At 38.0% G+C, this 25216-nt stretch overlaps 1 protein-coding gene across 1 annotated transcript in view; it reads right to left on the bottom strand.

Moving 5' to 3' along the window:
* bicd1a (bicaudal D homolog 1a) overlaps positions 1–23713 on the bottom strand; it is a gene marked incomplete at both ends in the record, with an annotated part of 46300 nt that extends 22587 nt beyond the window's left edge. Inside the window, 2 exons of the mRNA XM_083893984.1 lie at positions 7646–7858; positions 23495–23713. Of these exons, the coding sequence (XP_083750110.1) occupies positions 7646–7858; positions 23495–23713 (432 nt within the window). The remainder of the gene's footprint in view (positions 1–7645; positions 7859–23494) is intronic.
* Between the last annotated feature and the right edge of the window lie 1503 nt (positions 23714–25216).

Here is a 25216-nt window from a genome sequence, read left to right as displayed (position 1 = left end):
TTTTCGGAAAAAAGGTCCGATTTTGGACGAAATAGTGTAGTATGACATTGAGGTCGACGACAAAGTATAGTATGACGTTTTGGTCACATTTTGGGCAAAAAAAAAGAATTAAAAAAAAATGTCTTATTCTGGACGACATAGTATAGTATGACGTTTTTGTCAAATTTTGGAAGACATTTTTTTTTTTCAAAAACTTTGGACGACATAGTATAGTATGACGTTTTGGTCACATTTTGGGCTAAAAAAACTTTCCAAAAAAATTCAGATTTTGGATGACAGTATAGTATGACGTTTTTGTCAAATTTTGGACCAAAAGTTTTTTTTTCAAAGAATGGTCAGATTTTGGATGAAATACTATAGCATGTAACAACTGAAATTGAGGAGCATTTAGGGCCTGGCCTAGATATTAGCTTACCTGTCCTGTATGGGATTCGAACCCGAGCTATCTACATCAAGGTCTGAGACTTTACCACTGAGCTAAAACAGATATCTGTTATTATATGATGTTTTCCTCAAATTTCGGACGACATAGTATAATGTTGTTTTTGTCAAATTTTGGAAGAACTTTTTTTTTCCAAAAACTTTGGATGACATAGTATAGTATGACGTTTTGGTCACATTTTGGAAGAATTTTTTTTTTTCAAAAACTTTGGACGACATAGTATAGTATGACGTTTTGGTCACATTTTGGGCTAAAAAAAAATTTCAAAAAAAATTCCGATTTTGGACGACATAGTATAGTATGACGTTTTTGTCAAATTTTGGAAGAATTTTTTTTTTTCAAAAACTTTGGACGACATAGTATAGTATGACGTTTTGGTCACATTTTGGGCTAAAAAAAAATTTCAAAAAAAATTCCGATTTTGGACGACATAGTATAGTATGTCGTTTTTGTCAAATTTTGGAAGAACTTTTCTTTTTTCAAAAACTTTGGACGACATAGTATAGTATGACGTTTTGGTCACATTTTGGGCTAAAAAAACAAATTCAAAAAAAATTCCCATTTTGGACGACATAGTATAGTATGACGTTTTGGTCACATTTTGGGCTAAAAAAAAATTCCAAAAAAATTCTGATTTTGGATGACATAGTATAGTATGACGTTTTTGTGAAATTTTGGACCAAATTTTTTTTTCAAAAAATGGCCACTTTTTGGACGACATAGTATAGTATGACGTACTGCATAGTATAGTATGATGTTTTTGTCAAGTTTTGGACCAAAAGTTTTTTTTTCAAAAAAATTGTCAAATTTTGGACGACATAGTATAGTATGTCGTTTTTGTCAAATTTTGGAAGAACTTTTTTTTTTCAAAAACTTTGGACGACATAGTATAGTGTGACGTTTTTGTGAAATTTTGGACCAAAAGTTTTTTTCAAAAAATGGCCACTTTTTGGACGACATAGTATAGTATGATGTACTGCATAGTATAGTATGATGTTTTTGTCAAATTTTGGAAGAACTTTCTTTTTCAAAAACTTTGGACGACATAGTATAGTATGACGTTTTGGTCACATTTTGGGCTTAAAAAAAAAATTCAAAAAAAATTCCGATTTTGGACGACATAGTATAGTATGACGTTTTTGTCAAATTTTGGACCAAAAGTTTTTTTTCAAAGACATGGTCAGATTTTGGACAAGATTGTGTAGTATGTAACAACTGAGAAGTTCGAGGAGCATTTAGGGCCTGGCCTGGATATTAGCTTACCTGTCCTGACTGGGATTTCGAACCCGAGCTATCTACATCAAGGTCTGAGACTTTACCACTGAGCTATAACAGATATTTGTTATAATATGATGTTTTCCTCAAATTTCGGACGACATAGTATAATGTTGTTTTTGTCAAATTTTGGACAACATAGTATAGTATGTCGTTTTTGTCAAATTTTGGAAGAACTTTTTTTCCCCAAAAACTTTGGACGACATAGTATAGTATGACTTTTTTTGTAAAATTTTGGATCAAAAGTTTTTTTTCAGAAAAAAGGTCAGATTTTGGACGAAATACTGTAGTATGACATTGAGGTCGACGACAAAGTATAGTATGACGTTTTGGTCACATTTTGGGCAAAAAAAAGAATTCAAATTTTTTTTCTTATTTTGGACGACATAGTATAGTATGACGTTTTTGTCAAATTTTGGACCAAAAGTTTTTTTTTCAAAAAAATGGTCAAATTTTGGACGACATAGTATAGTATGTAGTTTTTGTCAAATTTTGGAAGAAATTTTTTTTTTTCAAAAACTTTGTACGACATAGTATAGTATGACGTTTTGGTCACATTTTGGGCTAAAAAAAGTTTCCAAAAAAATTCTGATTTTGGATGACATAGTATAGTATGACGTTTTTGTGAAATTTTGGACCAAAAGTTTTTTTTCAAAGATTTTGGATGAAATTGTGTAGTATGTAACAACTGAAATCGAGGAGCATTTAGGGCCTGGCCTAGATATTAGCTTACCTGTTCTGTATGGGATTTGAACCCGAGCCATCTACATCAAGGTCTGAGACTTTACCACTGAGCTAAAACAGCTATCTGTTATTTTATGATGTTTTCATCAAATTTCGGACGACATAGTATAATGTTGTTTTTGTCAAATTTTGGACGACATAGTATAGTATGTCGTTTTTGTCAAATTTTGGAAGAACTTTTTTTTTTCAAAAACTTTGGACGACATAGTATAGTATGACGTTTTGGTCACATTTTGGGCTAAAAAAAAAATTCCAAAAAAAATCCCATTTTGGACGACATAGTATAGTATGTCGTTTTTGTCAAATTTTTGAATAATTTTTTTTTTTCAAAAACTTTGGACCACATAGTATAGTATGACTTTTTGGTCACATTTTGGGAAAAAAAAAAATTCAAAAAAAATGTCTGATTTTGGACAACTAAGTATAGTATGATGTTTTTGTCAAATTTTGGACCAAAAGTTTTTTTTGAAAAAAATGGTCAGATTTTGGACAAAATTGTGTAGTATATAGCAACTGAGAAGATCGAGGAGCATTTAGGGCCTGGCCTGGATATTAGCTTCCCTGTCCTGACTGGGATTCGAACGCCATCTATATACATCAAGGCCTGAGACTTTACCACCGAGCTATATTAGATATCTGTTATAACATGATGTTTTCCTCAAATTTCGGACGACATAGTATAATGTTGTTTTTGTCAAATTTTGGATCAAAAGTTTTTTTTCAGAAAAAAGGTCAGATTTTGGACGAAATAGTGTAGTATGACATTGAGGTCGACGACAAAGTATAGTATGACGTTTTTGTCAAATTTTGAACCAAAGTTTTTTTTTCAAATAAAAGGTCAGAGTTTGGACGAAATAGTGTAGTATGACATTGAGGTCGACGACATAGTATAGTATGACGTTTTGTCACATTTTGGGCAAAATTTTTTTTTCCAAAAAATGCAGATTTTGGAAGACATAGTATAGTATGTCGTTTTTGTCAAATTTTGGAAGAACTTTTTTTTTTCAAAAACTTTGGACGACATAGTATAGTATGACGTTTTGGTCACATTTTGGGCTAAAAAAAATGTTCCAAAAAAAATCCCATTTTGGACGACATAGTATAGTATGCTGTTTTTGTCAAATTTTGGACCAAAAGTTTTTTTTCAAAGAAATGGTCAGATTTTGGACAAAATTGTGTAGTATGTAACAACTGAGAAGCTCGAGGAGCATTTAGGGCCTGGCCTGGATATTAGCTTACCTGTCCTGACTGGGATTTGAACCCGCGCTATCTACATCAAGGTCTGAGACTTTACCACTGAGCTATAAAAGTTATTTGTTATAATATGATGTTTTCCTCAAATTTCGGACGAAATAGTAAAATGTTGTTTTTGTCAAATTTTGGACGACATAGTATAGTATGTTGTTTTTGTCAAATTTTGGAATAATTTTTTTTTGTTCAAAAACTTTGGACCACATAGTATAGTATGACTTTTTGGTCACATTTTGGGCAAAAAAAAAATTCAAAAAAAATGTCTGATTTTGGACAACTTAGTATAGTATGATGTTTCTGTCAAATTTTGGACCAAAAGTTTTTTTTGAAAAAAATGGTCAGATTTTGGACAAAATTTTGTAGTATATAGCAACTGAGAAGATCGAGGAGCATTTAGGGCCTGGCCTGGATATTAGCTTCCCTGTCCTGACTGGGATTCGAACCCCATCTATATACATCAAGGCCTGAGACTTTATCACCGAGCTATATTAGATATCTGTTATAATATGATGTTTTCCTCAAATTTCGGACGACATAGTATAATGTCGTTTTTGTCAAATTTTGGAAGAATTTTTTTTTTCAAAAACTTTGGACGACATAGTATAGTATGATGTTTTGGTCACATTTTGGGCTAAAAAAAAAATTGAAGCGTCAAACACCAAATATAGGAAATATGTGTGAGCATACGGGTGTTTCTATCACTGCAGTGCTCCCTGCAGCTCCATGTGCATATGGCAGAAGTGCTGACCCACAGCCAATGGGAAGCACTCTCTGGGAGAGGGAGCTTTCACAGCACAGCACAGAGCACACTGAAGCTTTTTGGAGGCTTTAAACCAACTGAACCTCAATATATTTATGTGTGTTTAGGGGCGAATGGCAATTTCTGGCCTGGCAACTGGACTGAAACTAAAGACCATTACTATCCAATGAATCTTTTGATTTGTACAGTGTCTGACAGCAGCTCATATACTCTTGAAGCTAATCGTGGCAAAGTCCAGTATAGGGCAGTCTCAGCTCTCTCTCTCAACACACACACACAAATTCTTATACAGCATTCTTAGTGAGGACGAGCATAGACATACTGTGGTTCTTTAAATAGAGTATATATGTGTAAAAAAAATGTTCATGTGATTTTATCTTCATTTTAAGGATCAAATAGGTTTTGCAGCTCCAGATTAATTTTATTTGGGTCAAGAGGGGACAAAAATGTCTCTTTTCGTTCTAAAGGTTGCAGACTCCTGCCCTAACGCTAACCTTTAAAGATGTGAGGGCCACAATGTCCTCACTCTGTATGGTTTAAACAATTTTTGGCTATCGCAGTTTGGGTCACTGAGAGTGTGGCGTATGACAATAATATATAGAGCAGAGGAAACCAATGATATGATCAGTTTCCTGAAAATATTGATGTTGTTTACCGCTCCATTATGTGGAATATCTTGACAAATGTACCTGTTGTTGTGTGAACATAACATAACATTGTGTACATTCATTCGAGGGTTCAAACCAACAACTCAACATCACAACTCTCACTGACGAACTCATGAATGGAAGTGAGTGTCGTGGTGTGTGTGATGAGAGCAGCTCGGCTCACTCTGTCCTTACACATGTGCCGAGCTCAGGGCATTTCACTTATTCCCTAGCTTAGCACCGGATTTGCCCCCTACAAAGGGGTCATGGGCACATTGTCTGACCCCTGCTTGAACTTTTGCAGTAGCTGCAGACTTGTGAACACATGCTTGCACTTACGCCACTGTCACTGTTTCCTTTTATCAGATGCTTGAATCTAGATATAGCCAAATGGACTTGATTGAGTTTATTTGAATATGAAGAGGCTTTTTCACTTAATATTACTCACCACAAAGTCAGTAGAGCAGTAGTTTTTTGAGGGAACATAATTCAGAATTTTCTGTATTATATACTTGGGTCACATTTTGGGCTAAAAAAAAAATTTAAATTTTTTTTTCAGATTTTGGACGACGTAGTATAGTATGACGTTTTTGTCAAATTTTGGACCAAAAGTTTTTTTTCAGAAAAAAGGTCAGATTTTGGACGAAATAGTGTAGTATGACATTGAGGTCGACGACATAGTATAGTATGACGTTTTGGTCACATTTTGGGCTAAAAAAAAGAGTTCAAAAAAAATTTCCGATTTTGGACAACATACTATATATAGTATGCCAGTTTTGACACATTTTGGACCAAAAGTTTTTTTTTCAAAAAAATTGACAAATTTTGGACGACATAGTGTAGTATGACGTTTTTGTCAAATTTTGGACCAAAAGTTTTTTTTTCAAAAAAATTGTCAAATTTTGGACGACATATTATAGTATGTCGTTTTTGTCAAATTTTGGAAGAATTTTTTTTTCTCAAAAACTTTGGACGACATAGTGTATGACGTTTTGGTCACATTTTGGGCTAAAAAAAAGAGTTCAAAAAAAATTTCCGATTTTGGACGACATACTATATATAGTATGCCAGTTTTGACACATTTTGGACCAAAAGTTTTTTTTTCAAAAAAATTGTCAAAACTTTGGACGACATAGTATAGTATGACGTTTTTGTCAAATTTTGGACCAAAAGTTTTTTTTTCAAAAAAATTGTCAAAACTTTGGACGACATAGTATAGTATGACGTTTTTGTCAAATTTTGGACCAAAAGTTTTTTTTTCAAAAAAATTGTCAAATTTTGGACAACATAGTATAGTATGTCATTTTTGTCAAATTTTGGAAGAAATTTTTTTTCTCAAAAACTTTGGACGACATAGTATAGTATGACGTTTTTGTCAAATTTTGGACCAAAAGTTTTTTTTTCAAAAAAATGGTCAGATTTTGGACAAAATTGTGTAGTATGTAACAACTGAGAAGATTTAGGAGCATTTAGGGCCTGGCCTGGATGTTAGCTTACCTGTCCTGACTGGTATTCGAACCCGAGCTATATACATCAAGGTATGAGACTTTACCACTGAGCTAAAACGTGATTAATCGTGATTAATCCACAGCTACCCTGTGATTAATCTGATTAAAAATGTTAATCTTTTGACAGCCCTAGTTTTTGCATGTTCTCCTCGTGTGTGTGTTTTCACTTCAGTTGAAGTACTTCAGATTGAGTGTGACAATGAATGGTTGACCAATAATGGATTAATCAGGGCTGATTTGAAAGAAATTTGAAATAACCATATTGTACTTCTCTAGTTAGCTAATGACTTCTATTGTCGCAAGCTGCATGTGTGTTTGCAGAAGAACTGAAATTTACAAGGTGTCTTGAATTAATTCTCTGAATTCAACATGCTGTAAGGAATATCAGAAATACTGTACTACTGTATATACCAGGATATCATTGTGGACTGGAGTATGTAGAAAATGAACAAAATAATAATATTATATTAAATCATAAAAAAATCGAGTCACTTTATCTCTTGCTCCATCTTCATGTAATGTTGCTATACCAGTGTGTGAAGTGAGGAAGAGGAGGGTGATGAGAGAGCAAATAAATCTGCCTCCTGTGAAAATGTTAACATCAAGAGCTCTTTGAGAACCACTGCTGTAAACCTAGAATCTGATTTATTTATGAGGTTTCCGTGAATGCATCTCTGAGCTGTCCTTCTAGCTGACCATGCAGTCGTCACAGAAGTTTTAATGCACTCAGGTTTGCTTCTGGTTGTTCTGATTATCATTCATCAGGAGGAAATCACATACGCACACATTTTCAGCAAGTGCCCCTTAAATAAGCAGACAGTGACTCTTCATTTGTGCTAGACGTGTTACTAGTCAGTGAAGCAGCCTGAGCAGAAATGCCACTCTGAGCAATGAGCTAAGTCTTTACATAACAGAGGCAGTGCAGCCTTCACCCACCATCTGTACCAATGTTTGTTGATGATGACAAGTTATAAAATGTGCCGTCTTTTGATGTGTCTGCGAGTGTGGAAAAGCTCACCTCTCGCAGCTCCTGTAAGAGTGCGTTGAGTCGCTCGTTTTCTGCCTGGGCATTGGACGCGACAGATCGACTTAGCGTCACCTCCGTCTGAAGCACCAACAGACGGCTGGTGTAGTAGGCCTCTTTAGAAGCCGATTCCTGCAGCAGCGTCTCCTCATTGGTCTCCCCGTTCTCTGCCACCTTACGCTGGTTGGTGTAAACCTGGCCAAATGCCTGGGGAGGAAGAAAAAGGTTTATACACAACAAGAAATTAATAAAATATCTAATATAAAAAATTATATTAACCTTCAACGAGATATGACTCAAATATTAGCATTATCAGACAAAAATGAGCCCATAATAGAGATTCGCTTCCACTGACATACAGAGTTAATCTCTCACTATTAACTACTTGGCATACGTCTGATTTTCACTCTGTTTCTTTGAGGGCTGTCCCTTCAGGACACACCTGCTTCTGTCTGTGTGAGATGCCGTTTCGCTGTGATCAATAGACACAGTGTTCCCATTTTCCTGACACGGCTTTTCACAGCATTGAGAGCTGCCTCGTCATGATAAAGGATGTGAGGCCTGATTGAGAAAACCAAAGGTGGCATCAACAGCACAACAGGCCCACACCACACTATAGCTGACGTACTGCTCCGAGCTAATTCAGTAACAAATGCACAAAAACTCAGTGGACTGCATGGAACAACTCTCTTTCTGCTGAGCATTTACTTCTTGTAGGGTTGAGAGAATCATGTATTATTTAAAGGGACAAGACAGGGGGAGATCTGGCTGAGGTTTGCAAATGAAACAGAGGAGGGAGGCATTATGTAACAATACAGATGCCAACTGCTGTAAAAAAAAAAAAAAGAATAAGAAATCTATCAAATACCTTATATGGACCTGTTTTTCTGAATTCAGATAGACAAATATGTCCTGTTACTGCTCCTCAGTTTTAGTACCTCATTTAATACACTGCTTTACTTTCTCAGCAGGAGAAATTAAAGGTAGTATAAGAACAGTGTCCTCTGTAGGTACAGCCTCATTTGACAAGTATTTCATGGTTTACAACTGCCAAATGAAACTGTAGACAACAATAAAGTGCAGTTATTTCAGTCTTCAGGATGTGATTCCTGGACAGAGTCACTTCACAAAATTGACCGTGCAACACAAATCATAAGGGATCCATATATTTTGGACTAGATGTATTAATAATTCACACACACGCGCACACACACACACACACACACACACACACACACACACACACACACACACACACACACACACACACACACACACACACACACACACACACACACACAGCCTTCCAAATTCTACCTCACTATAGCAGCAACATCTCTTCACGATGAATCATTTATAAGCAACACGCCCCACTGTCCCTCCTTCCCACTGCATTAATCATTTTTCATTTTTCTATTGCCCGTTGATCTATGAGCAGACAAAGTAGCATATATACATATATATATATATATAGAATAGAATAGAATAGAATTCAACTTTATTGTCATTGCACATGTCACCACTACAGAGCAACGGAATGCAGTTTGCATCCATTCAGAAGTGCTGTTAGCAATTAAATATGTATATTACAAATGTACAATGTATACAAATATAAATATATATACACAATATATATATACAGTATACATAAATATATAAAAAAGATAAATATGGTATATATGGCGGTTGATATATTTATACATATATATACACACACACACATGTATATATACATATACACGTATATATATATACATATACATATATATACACATATGTATAAATATATACATATATATATATTATATTTACATATATACATACATATTTCTATATACACATATATACATACATATATATATATATATATACACATACATACATATACATACACATATACATATACATAGTCAGACAAGGGGAGTTCTAGAGAGTAGGGAGGACAGAGAGCAGGTTTGTCTTATTAAGCCACTGTGAAGATAAAATATTAAGCCAATTTACCACCAGAGATACAAAGGCCACAAAATGTCATCAAAAAAAAAATACACATCAGCAAACTTTTTTGTAGAATATTCAAGGACATGGTCAAACCTACACTCTATAAAAATACATCTACTGCTTTAAAGGACTACAATGAAGTATTATGCATTCAGGCACTGATTCCCTCAGTGGGCGTATTTATTCCAGTTCAATAGATGCTTTTTGTTTTCTCTTTGAAACACAAATGTGAATATTAGCATATGAAAAAACAAAGCCAACAATAATTAACCTAGTGACGAAAAAACCTCTGTAAATACACAGATCATTTCAGCAAATATCCTCCAGGTTTTGCTCTGCGATGACCACAAAACACACATGCACAGTAACAGAGTAATGCATTAGAATTCTCATTTTCCATCTCTATTTTTCTCTCCCTCTCTTTCAAACTGTCCCCGGTGGCCTCTCTCGCTCTCTGGGGCACAGTGTGACTGTAGTGAATGATTATGTGGGAGGTTCTTTAGAACAAAACAGCTGATTAATTCTGAGCACAGTGCAACCCAATGTGCTCGCAACCTTGCTTAAGATAAGAGGCTCCCAACGTCTGGGCATCGCAGCCCTCACAGCAACAGCTGAGCCTGTCAGGAGGGAAAGAGAAAATCTGGTCTCAAAGGGCTGAGGTTTAAGACAAGACACAAAAAAAATGTGTATAAAAGAACTAGCCTACGCTGTCGGGGGTCGACAGCAAGGGGTATATCAGCCAACTTGTCCAATCCTCAACTTTCCAATATACCCAAAGTATACGCACTCGCACCTGCCACTAACTGTTTTAATTAATGATGAATAAATTCAACAAAATAACTGTTTAATATTATGATATAATGCTGACTACACATGTTCAAAGTATCCATATAAACTCCATATTGAACACAGAATACCTGAACTCATACATTTCTCTCTAGTTTTTAATAAAACTAGTTAACCTATTATACCTTGTTAAATATTATGAATATTAAAATGCTAACCACACCTGCCATATCTTCAAAGTGTCCAAATGTCATGAAAAAGCAAACACTATGTTTATTACATTTCATGAAAAAGCTACAATATGTTCAAACTTTCCATTCAATGCATTAATAAAGAAATGGAGGCTTAACTTTTTTTAACCCATGATATCCTCAATGTGTCCAAATGAGCTCAATAATAAAGAAAAAATGCCGTAACTATTTTTTCTGTGTTCACTAATAAGTTAACCAGTTAACTTATTATGTAACTATTACCAATCATAGCCAAAGTAATAATGATTGTACTTGTAGATAGTTGTTACATGAATCATTGTACAAAATTTGAGGGCAATATCTCCATCAGTCTGGAAGATAAAGCTGAAATGTGTTTTTAGCATAATAAATTAATTAATTAAGCTAATTAATAATAAAGCTACAAAGATAGGGATAATTCTCAGGTGGTATGTGATGCACATGCAACATTTGAAGCCAATACCTGCAATACTTTGGAAGATACAGGCCAAAATATGGTTTTTATATCATTAATTAATTAATTAACTAATTAATAATAATGGTAGACAGCTCAAAATCAATAGGGATCATCTACAGGGGGTATGTGACCCATAAAAAAAAAATTAAATCTCAAACGCCTTTCCAGTTATCGTGTTAACGGCTAAAATCTGCGGGACCGATTCCATAATATCCGCGCGCGTTTCTCTTATAATTAACATATTATTTTCACCTTTACTGTTCTATTCTGGGGTTATTCAAAAACCACACAGAGCTGGTGGGTATTCAACAACCTCTTCCATGGAGTTTTTACTCTTGTCCGTCTGTTCTCATTCAGTTACGGAGATACATGTTTTCCAGCAATGCATGCTGGGAGTAAATGTTGTTAAAGCTTTGCTGATATTGCAGATATCCAGTGTCACGCTTGGAGTCAGGTGCCCGCAGTTTCTCTCCTTTGACTAAATCCTGTCCTCACTGGCTCAAGGCTCCATATGAACACCAACACTCACTCACTCACTCACTCATCTTCTACCGCTTTATCATCCACATGAGTGTCGCAGGGGGCGCTGGTGCCAATACCAGCTGACCGGGCAAAAGGTGATGGACAGGTGGGCAGGTCACCAGTCCATCACAGGGTCACAAAGAGAGTCCAATTTGTCTTTTTGGTCTGTAAGAGGAAACTGGAGAACAACTCCAACTGGGGTCTGAACACCATTATTATAAATGACATTTCCCTCACAAATGCTATAAAACTGTTGAAATCAGTAATTTGACATTGTAAATTAAAAGACTGGTCTTTTAGGTCATATATATTTTTTATATCCGTATCCTTACTATGTCAGCTTTAATACACTCATTTCATACTCAGCAGACCCATGAATGCTTGATAACCAGTTTTAATGACTCATTTCAAATATTAACAAAATAAAGCCCAGTTGGAGGCAGCGATTAAGCAGCTACTCGACCACAGAGAAGTGTTGAGTCTCAGAGTCAGATGGTTTTATAAAAAAAAAAAAAAAAAAAGCCATTCTATTTGAAGCCACTCACTCCATCTGCTCTATGCCTCTCACAGTGAGTGACACTGATGGCTGAGGTTCAACGTTCAACACAGTATACATTATGCCCTGACCCTGCTGCTGCTATTATAAAGAATATTTCTTTCGTTAACTGAATATAACACAGTGACAGCTGTTTAATTTCCAGGCTATTTACTGGAACACCAGTGACAATGCTGTATCATTACAGTGATGGATTTGTAGCGCGTCCTAATTGGCAAACATAATGTGGTTATTTAAGTCAGACGACATGTGAAGAATAACACAGATACTGTAGAAGATTGACACCCGAGATAACATTCATAAAAAGAGTCACTGTTTTGGTCGTCTTTGTGCTCTGGAAATCCCATAATATATTCAACCTTGAGGCTCCTCTGCCTCCTGTGCCTGAATGGATAAAGTCCACACAATAAAGTCCTCTTCTCTGGATATTCATCCCTGAGGCCATGAAAAGAGAAGCAGGAGCAGACACTGCACCAGTGAGAGGAAGAGTGTGTGTGTGTGTGTGTGTGTGTGTGTGTGTGTGTGTGTGCAACCCTGAAATCCTTCCCTTTCTGTTGCAGTCCCTAATGAGGAGCCTGGGGAGGACCAGTGAGTGAGTGTGTGTGTATGTGTATTGTTTTTATTTTTGCATCGATGGAGAAAAAGAGTGTACTATTCTTACAAAGGCAATTCATCTCCACCAAACGTACAGTGCAGGACGTCCGAGTGTAAAAATACATTCTTGGATAAAAATAGCATAGATGATGGTATGGTCCAGAGTTTGAATTGATTACGTTTTCAAGGTCGAGGATGTCATAAAACACATGCTAGAGGCTGGAGGATAGTGCAGAGGGTGTAGAAATGTGGCAACAGTACACAATCATGTTTTATCATTAATTAATTTGTCCTCATGGCTTTAAGTTCTTTAAAATTAATGAGGGTTTTAATTATGTACAGGTGCCACTCAGAGTGCCCTTTATTCATTGTTAATCACTAAAGATTTAGTGACGTAAGTCTTAAACTGTACCGTGACAGATTGCAATTTGTATTTCAATTATTGTACGAATTGTGAAAAAAGTCCAGCTTTGAATCTAGATCACGACACACACACACACACACACACACACACAGAGTTGAGATCTGTCCAGATGGTATCAGGGATTTCAGAACCACGGAGAGAGACATGCAGAGCTGCTGCTGCAAAGCCATGCAGCTCTCAGCATCATGATGGTGCTCACGCTCTGAAATTCAAGGATTTTAAAGGACTTTCCAGGACCAATTCCTTCAAATTCAAGGACCGAATGTGCCGACAAAGCTTAAGATGGGAGGGCAACTTGTAAGATCTGTCAACTTTTATTGATTTGTATCTGTTGAAGTGGTTGTCCTTGGGATCTCGGACAAGTCAGTCTTTGTAATTCTCTTTGTGCATGTTGTCAAATTCACTTGTTCCACCATTTAACTGGTATAAACTGGCAGTGAAGGAAGAAAACACACACAAGATTTGTCGTTTTTGACAAACACACTGTATGTGACTGCAGTCAGGGAATGTAAACTGTGAGTGAATGAGAAGAAACATAGTCTTCTAACAAACAGAATACAGATTCTCTCTCTTTTAAAATATCTTGTGAAACAAAAGACAACATTTTAAAAAGCAGAAGCCAATATTCTAGATATAGGACACTGGATCCTCCATCTCCCATGATGCAACTCATATTAACCAAACAGTCCGACCCCTAATTTCTTATGGAACTATGCTGTCAAACTGTATGAAAACGCCCTCCACAGCTGCAGAAGTCAACAAATAGTGCTGCATAAAACTGAACATAAACAATAACTCATTTTCAGTTTTCTTATGCCATGCTGGTGGAGTTAAAGACTGTATTGTGGTAGAGATTGTTCTGGCATATTTCACCCTTTAACAAGGGCACACATTTTCTCCATCTGCTTTTTCAGCCACAGGGAAAAGTGCCAAGTCAAGAGATCCGTCATCTATAAAAACACCCAGGCAGTGAGGGGAAGCTGGGTAAACACATCCCAGACACTCTGGAAGACACATGTATATTTCCTCCACTCAGAAACTCAAACAAGACATTTTACAGAGGTTTTTTTTTGAGGATGCTAAATAAGCATTACTAGAATGCATAAAAATGTAAATTCTTTTCATCAACTGGAATCGTTACAGTTTATTCTGGTAATGCTGAGAAGAACCCAGGCATATTTTTAGGAAAATCTTCCCCTCATGAATCACGGTCTACATGAACACTGAGCTAATGTGAAATGAATAGTAAGCAGGTTCACTGTGAATACTTTCTCTTCCTCCTCTCTTTAATGCAACAAAGCCTATTATTCCTATGATAACAATGTAATGTAATGCATGTAAGGACTATAAAAGCTGCAAATGCTGCATCTGCTTCATGTCACATCTGCTGCTTTCTGTCTGACACAATGTAGGACACGGTGCTGAAAGTCCTGCCAGAGGACACACTGTGTTTAAGGTGTGGCTTGTTAAACAGATGCAATTTGGCTTAAGTCTGTTCATGATAAGAAAAAAAAACGTTTGGACTTGGTCCCAGAATGAACAGGCTGAACACGCTTCAGTGTTCCTGGCTGAATGAACATTAAAATGGTAGAAGACCAGAAGCAGCCGGGCGTATGATTTGTTTGAGGAATCTTAAATGTCTCTTTATTGTCTCTCTTTTGCATTTAAATCAATCTTCACACGCTCCTTGAAGTCTTTCTTAATCTTAAAATGTAAGATTATTTTGCCAGGAAGCACGAATGCAAAAAAACACACTTCACAGACACTCAGAAGTTCCCAAACATTCAAATAACACAACTCACACGGGTGAGTGAAAGGCATCAATTATTGAGATCCCTTACATTGAACAAAATTAAACAATTTGCTTATTTTTGTTCTTATTTTTTATCAGATCTTGAAATAGTTCCTATTCATTTCCCACCTCTAAAGTCTCAAAGGACAATAAAGTCATTAGCAATTTAATTTATTCTTGACCCGAAGCCTTAAATTGGTTTCTCCATCTATCATAATCCTCTTTGATGACAAAAGACAATTTTCTATTTGATCCTTATCTAAATCTTAGTCTCCTCAGTCATGGTTACGTTTTCATGAAACTTGCCTGTGGAAAAGAAGCATCGGAGCACTAATGTAGAAAGTATGGAGATCGACCCACTCTGGCTCCTCTCGCCTACGTCCCTCCCTCTCTCTTTTATAGACTCATCTCTTTTTTTGACTAAGTGGTGGAAATATAATATATATTTAAAAAAATCATGGAGGTGTTTGAAAGCTCACAGGCTGATTGGTATTGGCCAGCAGATGCAGCCAGAGAGAGAAACAGACAGATAATGTCGTCTCTCGTCTCTGGGTCTCGCTTAATAAAGAGAGCTCAGTCAAAGTAGACAAACAGGAGCTAACAATAGAAAGTCCAACATGCACATATATATAAAGTGACCCCATTGACACATGAGGCCTCTGTGGATGATTCAGTGCTTTTGTGCCATGTGAAGAAGAGCAGCCATGCCAAGCTTACAGACCTGGAATACTTGTACACTGTGTTACTACAGGTACACTGTTATTAAAACAGGCTTCAACCTAGTCATCAACCAATGTCAGTATTTTCATTTTGCATGTGATTAAATACAAGGGCCTTTCTGCATGGAGTTTGCATGTTCTGAAAAGGTTGTTTGTGGCTCTGTCGACCTGTTCAAGGTGTACACCGCCTTTCGCCTTATGTCAACTGGGATTGGCAGCAGTTCCCCTGTCGATATCACCCTTTTCAGAAGCAGGACTATCATGTTAAAAGAGAAGAGACGTGGATTGTAGCATTGACTCACAGCGTAAAAACTACTAAAAGTTTCACTCATTATCAAGTATGAACCTTTTATAACCACATATACTGTATACACAACAATGTACAGTAAGTCCTCTCTCTCTCCTCTCTCAGCTTTCTGACCTAACTTGACATCAGCACTCTGGTGATGGAGGAAAAGGTTAATTAAATGCTTGAACTGGGGAATGGTTTAATACACGTCTAAGCCTAACTGGGTAAAAGTAACAGACGGATCCTCTGACCCTGAGTCTGTTTCACACACAAACTCACACGCACGCACATTGTGAGTGCATGTTCATGTGCACACATACATATGTAAGCCACTTTATTATAAATATGACGAGGCAGAGGATAGGCAGGAATGTCTGTCCATGGTAGTCGTGTCTTGCTCAACATCGCTGGACACGACGGCCTCTGGCTGTCCCGATAAGAGGATTGACTTTCCTCTGCACGAAGAGATGACGATCAAGAAAGAGGCTGATATACGAAAGTGCTCTGTCTAGACAAAACCACAGCAGAATGACCGATGTGACCGATCCTTTAAGGAACTGATGAAAAGATGCTTTTGATTCACATGAAAAATAAAAAAAAGAACAGACTCCTTTTTTCCTTCACCTTCAGCACAAATAGCTGAAGTAGACCACGAATCAATACAGCAGCCTGCAGGCTCCTGTTCTCTTGCACTCTCTACTGTATTTCACTGCGGTAAAATCTTTTTTTTTCCTGCTAAACAGAATCTGGGCAGTGAGACAACATGATAACCTTAAGAGGAAGGTCACATTATTTCACGAATGTGAGTAACACGAGGCGTCAAACCAAAGAGTGAAACCATCTTGTTGACATACTCTGTTCTTCTATATGTGAGTAGTGACGACTTTCTATCTATAGGGCTGTGCTACAAAATGTCAAATATTGTGCAGTAGCAGACCTTTCCGATGCATGTATCTGTCAACTGACCATGTGTAACAAATGGATGTTGTCTTTCTGTTATGAATCCTTGAGATTCTCACAGGTTTTGAAACCGAGAGATTGCAGATGTCGTAATCAGGCACCTATCGAACGATACAAGCTGTCTTAACAAAATTGGCATTATTTGCTATTAAAGAAGACATGCTATTAACAATTGACAACATTATTTCTTCAGGAGGGTGGTAATTAATGTTACAAACCAAGTGAAACTTCCAATCATAAATAGTTGTTTTGCAACCAGAGTAGTCGCCCCCTGGAGTCAAACTGCAATAACCATATTATTTTCAAAGCTTAACTTTTCAAAGACTACCTCCATTTTCATATACAGTCTATGGATAAAGCTCATAGCTCAAACCTTGCTGTTAAAGGCTGATAAAGCACTTGTTGTATGGTTGTAAGATAAAATGTATTGTATCAATTCTTCCGTATAATGATTTTATCATTCGGATTCGGTCACCACTACCATCACTCCGTCCCACCTTCCCTCCCCTCCCTCTATAATCTCGATCACAACATCCACATCCACACCCCCACCTCACGCTCCACACACACACAGCATATAAACAAAAGAAAATAAAAGCCAAACGTACACATGAAACTGGCTAAAATGTGTGACTCAGACCAATGACCTTCCCTTCAGGTGCACACACAGACACACACGCGCACATAAATCACCACAGGTCAAACACCAGGACAGACAGGTTGTTGTCTCGCTTGTCGCTGGGGTCACAGGTCAACACACCACCAAGCTGTGAGGCATACACACCAAAGCAAACCTTCAAGTAAAAACACAAAATGTAATTTTAACTCTATTAAACAATATACTAGCGATTTAATTCAGTCCTGAAACATATTCAGGTAAGGCACCAAAATAGAAATTCATTTCTGTAAAAGCCTTGTTAGTGATTCTGCAGCCGTTGTCAATACTGCAGTTATAATTCACTCTGAAGAAACGACGTGCGTTTTCTCCACAATGCAAGCTGCAACACACACAGCGGAGCAAAGCCTCGCTCAGTCATCATACATGTCCACCACAAAGAGCAGAAATCGATGCATAACTCCCAGTTCTCTCCACGGGGACAGTGGGAGAGAGAAGAGGTGCAGCCATGGGAAATAAGTAGGAGGGGGATGGTTGACTGAGAGTGAGGAGAAAAGGTGAAAGGAGGGAACAGCATCATCTCATGAGGTATTGATTTGTCCCCCTCTGTCCATGTTTACTGCCCTCATATGCACACCCCTGCTAATGTAAAAGACGAGGGGAAGTAGGAGGAGAGGGGAGAGAACCCTGTAATGTATCCTTTTAGCCAGTCAATGCAGATAGATTTACAACCACAGCTGCACTCATTCCTGATTGTTGGCCGGGTCAAACACGTAAGGCAGCATTCAACTTTTAGTCGTCTTTTTACTCAGTCCTTATTTCTATGGCCATTCAGGTTGTAAGGGAGCAACTTTTCACATTGTTTTGCTGTAGAATTGTGAGGCGGATCAGAGGCGAAGCCTCGTGTAACTTATTGTTTTTGTAAGGTGGGTGATGCTGAGGTCATACTACACAATCTTTTTACATTACGATGATCACAGCGTCAGGTTAAGTGACCACAGAGTCATAAAACTGACTAACACTGACCACACAGAGGTACCTGACCAGGTTGATGTCACTGATGTGATGGAATACAACAAAAAAGGGCAGAACATAATCAAAAATGCCAGACTTTCTGTTGGGTGGGAGTCTATATGCAGCCTTGATTGTTGTTACGACACACCACACAGGTAGAAATGTCAATTTTTAGGCAATAATCATGATTATCATGTGTAGTCTGACATTGGCACAAACTGCACTTGTGATCAGGAAGAGTTTCCATCATTAGCTACAAATACAGACAGAGTCAAGCCAAAGGCGCACGTCTGTTAATCTAATACTTCTAATGGAGGTGGGAGGCTGATGAATGGGTGAAAATGCTGGTGGGGTTTTTTAAAAGCATAATAAATCAATGAATACGAGATGACAAAACACAGTTACATCAGTGTTATTGGGCCAGACAATGACACCATTTTCTGCCACTGAAAGATAATCGTACCCATGTACTTTTAAGAATAAAAAAATGACAAAGCCTGAACAGAAATACCAAGACTAACATCCCAACTTCAGCAGCAGAGGGTAGTTTGTCAAAAACCACAGTGAATATCCTTCCTCATCTGTAATATATTCAGGCTGTGGAGTGTTTGGCTGCATGATACACATGAGGTTTGCAGGCCAGCTTGACTTTGCAGCAGTCATTCACTGTTAGGACAATCAAGAAGCTTTACACCTTCAACATTAGTCCCCAATGACTGAGTCACATGACATTAACATGATCTATGCACATTATAGGATCACATCCCACAGGGAATGGAGTGACATGCAATCAATCATCGACTTACTTCACTCTCACATGTTGTTCACAGTTATTTTGTCATTTGACAAGTAACCCAAGTTCATAACACACTATTATAATTCTTTAAATTCTCTCTCACCAGAAGGTCTAGACAGAGAACACCAACCCCATCCCAATTACGCATTTATTTACCATTTATTATTTTTAAAGGATACTTTTTAAATAAAATGACCAACATAAAGTTAAAATAATATCCATCATTAGAGCTGAAATTCAAAATAGCTTCTTGCGCTTGTGCAGAAATCCCAACAGTACTGGGTGGTAATTAGGACAAGGCTGCCCCAACCACTGGACTCAAACTACACACGATTTCAAGCCTCATCATTCTTATGATGCAAACATAATCACACTGCTCCTCCTACTCTGCAGTGATGGCATCCTCGTCCTCCTTCAGCCGCCACTCTGTCCTATCTGAGGCTGATCTGCCTGGAGACAGCGCTAACAAGCCAAAACCACAAAGTAATGGAGTCTCCAGAGACTCACAGTATGCACACACACACATACAGTACACACAGAGCTGGGTAAAGGGAAAATATATAGGAGAGCACATTTCTGCTGTCAAACTGCCTCCGTTTGCTGTCTGTAGGATTCAAACAGGCAACTTTACAATAGGGAATAAAGTCAGCTGGAGGCCATGGTGAGTTTTAAGACACATTTTTGTCTGGTTTATATAACAGGTCTATGAGCTTTAATTCGATTGGTCATTTCGTTGGCCAACAATGTCTCTATCGTGAGAATCTCTTATGGTTTTGACTGCTATTAAAGATTAAAACAAATATCATGGTCATTATTAGTTTTCAAAGCTTTCATGTTGTTTCCATCACTGTGACAGTGTGTTTTCATTCTCTTTAGGACTTTTTCTGCCATAAACCTTGACCTTGTCAGAATCTGTAGTCCGACTCCTCATGGAGACCAAAACCTGGTCTTCACCTGATTTCTGAAGAACTGGTTATTACTTTCTGTGGAAGTAATATCATTTTCAGTAAATATTCTCTTTGTCAGGCAAGAGCAAAAATAGACAGACAGACTGGCCGACAGGTGGAAGCGGGGAACATGAGGGATGCAGCTGTTAGCACATGATGACAGATCAAAACAAAGAGCCCTGCTGCTGCAATTTGTTTAATAGTTATAGAAAAGTGATGAAAAGCATTTTTATTATACTCGTTAACATATTTACAATCCCATATCCTTTCACTGCTTCCTCTCTCACGTACTCCAGTGTCTCTAGATTCCTTCTTCTTTCATTTGCATCATTTCTCACTCATCACGCAGTCATTCATAAATCAGCTGGACAGAGTCGTGCTGCTGCAGGTATCAACGCTGTCGCTTTGTTTTAACGTGATTCTGTCAGCTCTCACAAAGATTAGTGTGATTGTGCATGTGAATCAAGGCAAATATTTTTCAAATAGTCAAGCACTGAAATGAAAGGAAGAGTGAGGGGGATGGAAATATAGAGCCGTGCATGTATAATGTAAACATGGTGAGTGCTGACCGACTGATGTCATTATTATTTTATTTGACTTCAAACAGCGTATGGTGAGTCAAGTTTAATGTTACATGTTTTCTTTCAGGACATGAAATGTGCATGAATGACAAAATTAAGATTTCAATAGTTGTCTTTAAATAGTAGTATCCACTGGACAGATAAATCCTCTGAGGCTGGAAGTTTGTGTAGAACTCTGTGCTGCACTGTGGAGCCAAGAATAGAACTTTTCGTGGACTTCACGGACTTTCGGTTTTCGGATATTTTTTTTTTTAGGTACAAAGTGGAGCTTTGCGAGACAACAATTCCAGGAATTTAGCATTAGCGGATCAGAAAAACATGAGGGAATCATCTTTTTTCACAAATTGCCGATATTGCGGATTTAAATGATTAAAAAGTTGATCTTGCATAATATGGGATCTTTAATTTAATTGTTTAGTTTATAGAACATTGGAAAAAGTGAATAATGTTGACTACAATATTCTAAAGCCAAATGCAACATCATTAATTTCTTCTTAGTAAGATTAATGTACTGTTACATGAGACAAATCAAAGTTCCTTGATGGTGTAAAAGTTTTAGTAGATAAATCAGTTTAAACTGTTGAATCTTCATTTTTTGCCGAACTTTTAGGCGCATCAAAGCTCTAAAGTTTGGGGAAGCTCCAACTCAGATCAATAAGTAACTGAGCCGCACAACAAGCTGTAGTGGACAACAATGACGATACAATTCCAGGGGGAGAGTCTCTAGATAATACAATATCGAGGAAAAACACTAAAAGACTCAGAGTCCAAACTGAGTAGCTTAAAATTAATGCCTGGCGCCATCCATCCACACACACACACACAGACAATTGATCTTTAGAGGCCACACTGGTGTGAGAGGTGCAGAGTGATGTTATCATATGCTTGAAGAATCCTGAGCAGACAATACAGATATTGTAATATCTGCTGCTGCGTATAAAATTCTACTGCATTTAAACAGTATGACTTATTGATTTTATTTTTCATTATAATTATTTCATACAAGATGGAAACCAATATCTAAGACTGGACTACAAGACATAGAACGGAGGAATTTAATCAGTCAGAGGCACACTGACAGGACAGGGGCCCGCAGAGAAAAGGGCATCCATTCCATCATGCCCCCTAATATGCAGCTAACCACAGTTACATCCAAACCCCCTTCATGTAAGTAGTGTCATGCAGCAGCACTTCTGTGGCCCCCAAAGAACATAAATATAATGGGCCCCCAAGAGTCAGTCCTAATGGTATACTTTGCAATGACATCCATGAAGCCGCTAAAACCCCACTAATACGTAAGAAAACCACTCACCTCTCAAAACACACTGACCAACATGAGCCATGTCCTAGAGTGATGCACTTAAATCCACTGTATTTGGTCAGTGACAGTGTTAAAGGTCCCATATTATACCCTATTATTCCAAGTTAACCTAGTTCCCTGGTGTCCTAATGAACATGTCTATGACATATTTGGTCAAAATACCATAAGGATGAAGCACCACAGCAGTTCAATCACTCTGCCAAAACAGCCCTGTTCAGAACGCTCTGTTTAGTAGTATCTCTAAAAAACAACAACAACAACAAAAACTAAACTTAAGGGACAGGAAATAACATCAGCCACAGAGGCTACTGGGATACTAGCATTTGGAAAAGTGATCATTTACAGGCTCTAGCAGGCACATTGCCGTCATATATAACATGTATCCACTGGACAGATAAATCCTCTGAGGCTGGAAGTTTGTGTAGGACTCTGTGCTGCACTGTGGAGCCAAAAGTAGAACTTTCGTACACCGTTGCCCTCGTGTGTTTTACGGACAAAGCGGAGACAACAATTCCAGGAATTTAGCGCGTTGTGACGTCCCAGTGAGTGAGGAAGTCAACATAACATGTGTTTCATCTCCTGTACTTAGACTGAGGAGGATCACAAAGGACCACACAAACATGAGTGAGTCATCTTTTTTCACACTTTGCCAACTGATAGGACCTCCAGAGTCCCAAATATAGGGATTTAAATTTTTGTTAATATGGGACCTTTGAGAAACACCCAACAACAGATAATATTTTGATTATGTTAAGTTATTCACATTTAAAAAAATAAATGTTCATGACGTATGATAAGCACTGATTGCAGGGATGCACAGGTGCTGCAGGTGGGGAGGGATGGTGAAGGGCCCTAATTAGCTTCTTTGCCTGAGGGCCCCCCCAGAGTCTAGGATCGCCTCTGCCAGCAGTGGTGGCACGCACAACAACGTCAGTGTTGACTGAGTGATATGTCAGTAACTCAAATAACCACAATTCACAAAAAACTACTCCTTTAATTAAAATAAATATTTACATTTATCAAGCGAATCCCCAAACAAATCTGTGGGTTTGACTGATCTGATCCATCAGAGACAACAAAACACACCTCATCCCTCTGAGTTGATGCAGCTGATCACACACACCTGACCTGACTCACTGCAGCGCGTTCGTCTTCGCCTGTGACCAACAAACAAACAAACAAACACAAAAACACAACAACAGCCAGCTCCAGCAGCTCCAGCAGCTCCAGTCTGCACAAACCTCCTGCAGCAGCTCCAACTCTTTCCTCAGAGCCTCCTGCTCGTTCTCCAGCTCCGTGTACTTGTGTTTTAGCGCCTGGTTTTCCTCCAGAACCACCAGACCGCACTCCGCAGCCCTGATCTTCTCCCGGTTCGCCTCGGCCAGCTCCTGGGTGAGCCGCTCCACCTCGGCTCGGTACTGATCCACGGACTCTCCGCATCCTCCTCCATCGGCGGCCATCGCCTCTCTCTCTCTCTCTCTCTCTCTGTGCCACTGTCGCTCTGCGGCTCCTTTTTTAGCCTCTCAGTGGTTTTGGACAGAGACACAGCAGAGGCGGGCGGAGGCTGTGAGGAACACTGAATAACCCCCCCCCCCCCTCCTCCTCCTCCTCAGAGCCAGTGCAGTGGCAACAAACAAACAAACAAACAAACTAATTTACTTTACCACAACAGACAGAATGCTCCAAAGGTGTATTCACCAATTCCATAACCACTTATAGGCGAAGCCTTGGTTTAAAATGAGGTCAGTGTGGCATTCTCATACTGAGCATCATTTCTGCTTATTCATGCGAGCAACAGCGCCACCTGCCAGCTGCATTTATCACAGCACACAGTTGACTTGTCATATGACAGGAAAAGTACACATGGATGTTTTCCATCCAGGTATTTATGGTATAGTTATCTATCTCTCTCTATATCTATATATAATACCTGGACCTTGCAGCTGGTACATCTTATCAAATATGAATGCAGAGATACACAAGATACACCTAAGACATGTTGACATAGCTGTTGTGGGAGGTTTTTTTATTTATTTATTTATTTATTTATTTATTTATTATGTGTAACTGCCTGTTCATTCATCAGTGGCTGCAAGTGTGAGTGCTATAATGTGCAGAGAGTTTACATTAATACAATTAGTAATAATATTACTAATTGTATTTGGCACAACAGAATATTCTGCAAGGTTACAATAAAAGTAATGCTAGAAGAATGTTAATGTAACCAAAACAGGAGCGTCGTACAAATGTTAAATCAGGGGTCTCAAAGTCAAATGACCTGGGGGCCAATGTGCATCTATTGTGGTCAAGAGAACACAAAGTTGACAACAACTGTTCACAATATTGCATCATGATATCACACGTATATGTAATAATACTATTTATGATGCAAAATTAATGTGTTAATATCAAAAACAGACATTTATTTTAAATTACATAAATAATAGTGTGGACAACTGTAATTAAAATTTGTACCAGGAGCCGTTTCAGCCACTGTCATTCGTGGCTCGGACCCTAACAAGTGTATTTATATATGTAATTAAATGTTGTATATGATACATTTAATAATGGGATAATTCTGACCAAATGTCTTATTATTACTGTTATAAAAAACATATATTCCATCACCTCGCTGGCAGCTGTGCCTCAGCTACACACTGTGTTTAAAAGACAGTGAGGTCGTGGGCCATGTTTTCATTATCACATGATATTAAGTGGGGGGGCCGCAAGCGATTGATTGGGGGGCCTCATGTGGCCCCTGGGCCGCCAGCTTGAGACCCCTGGGTTAAATGAAGGTTGTGAGTATTAACGTGAGGGGAACATTCTGGGAGTCATATGTGCAACCAAAATTGGGAAAAACAACCTATGGCAAACTTTCAGGTAACGTTCCTGCGACTAAAAGTTAACCGAACCATAAAGGTGTTGGGAAGTAATTAGACTTACTTAAATAATCAGGATTCTTG

Source organism: Microchirus variegatus, assembly GCF_963457635.1.
Source record: "Microchirus variegatus genome assembly, chromosome: 8".
Classification (NCBI taxonomy): Eukaryota; Metazoa; Chordata; class Actinopteri; order Pleuronectiformes; family Soleidae; genus Microchirus; species Microchirus variegatus.
This window is presented reverse-complemented; position numbering and strand designations above follow the sequence as displayed.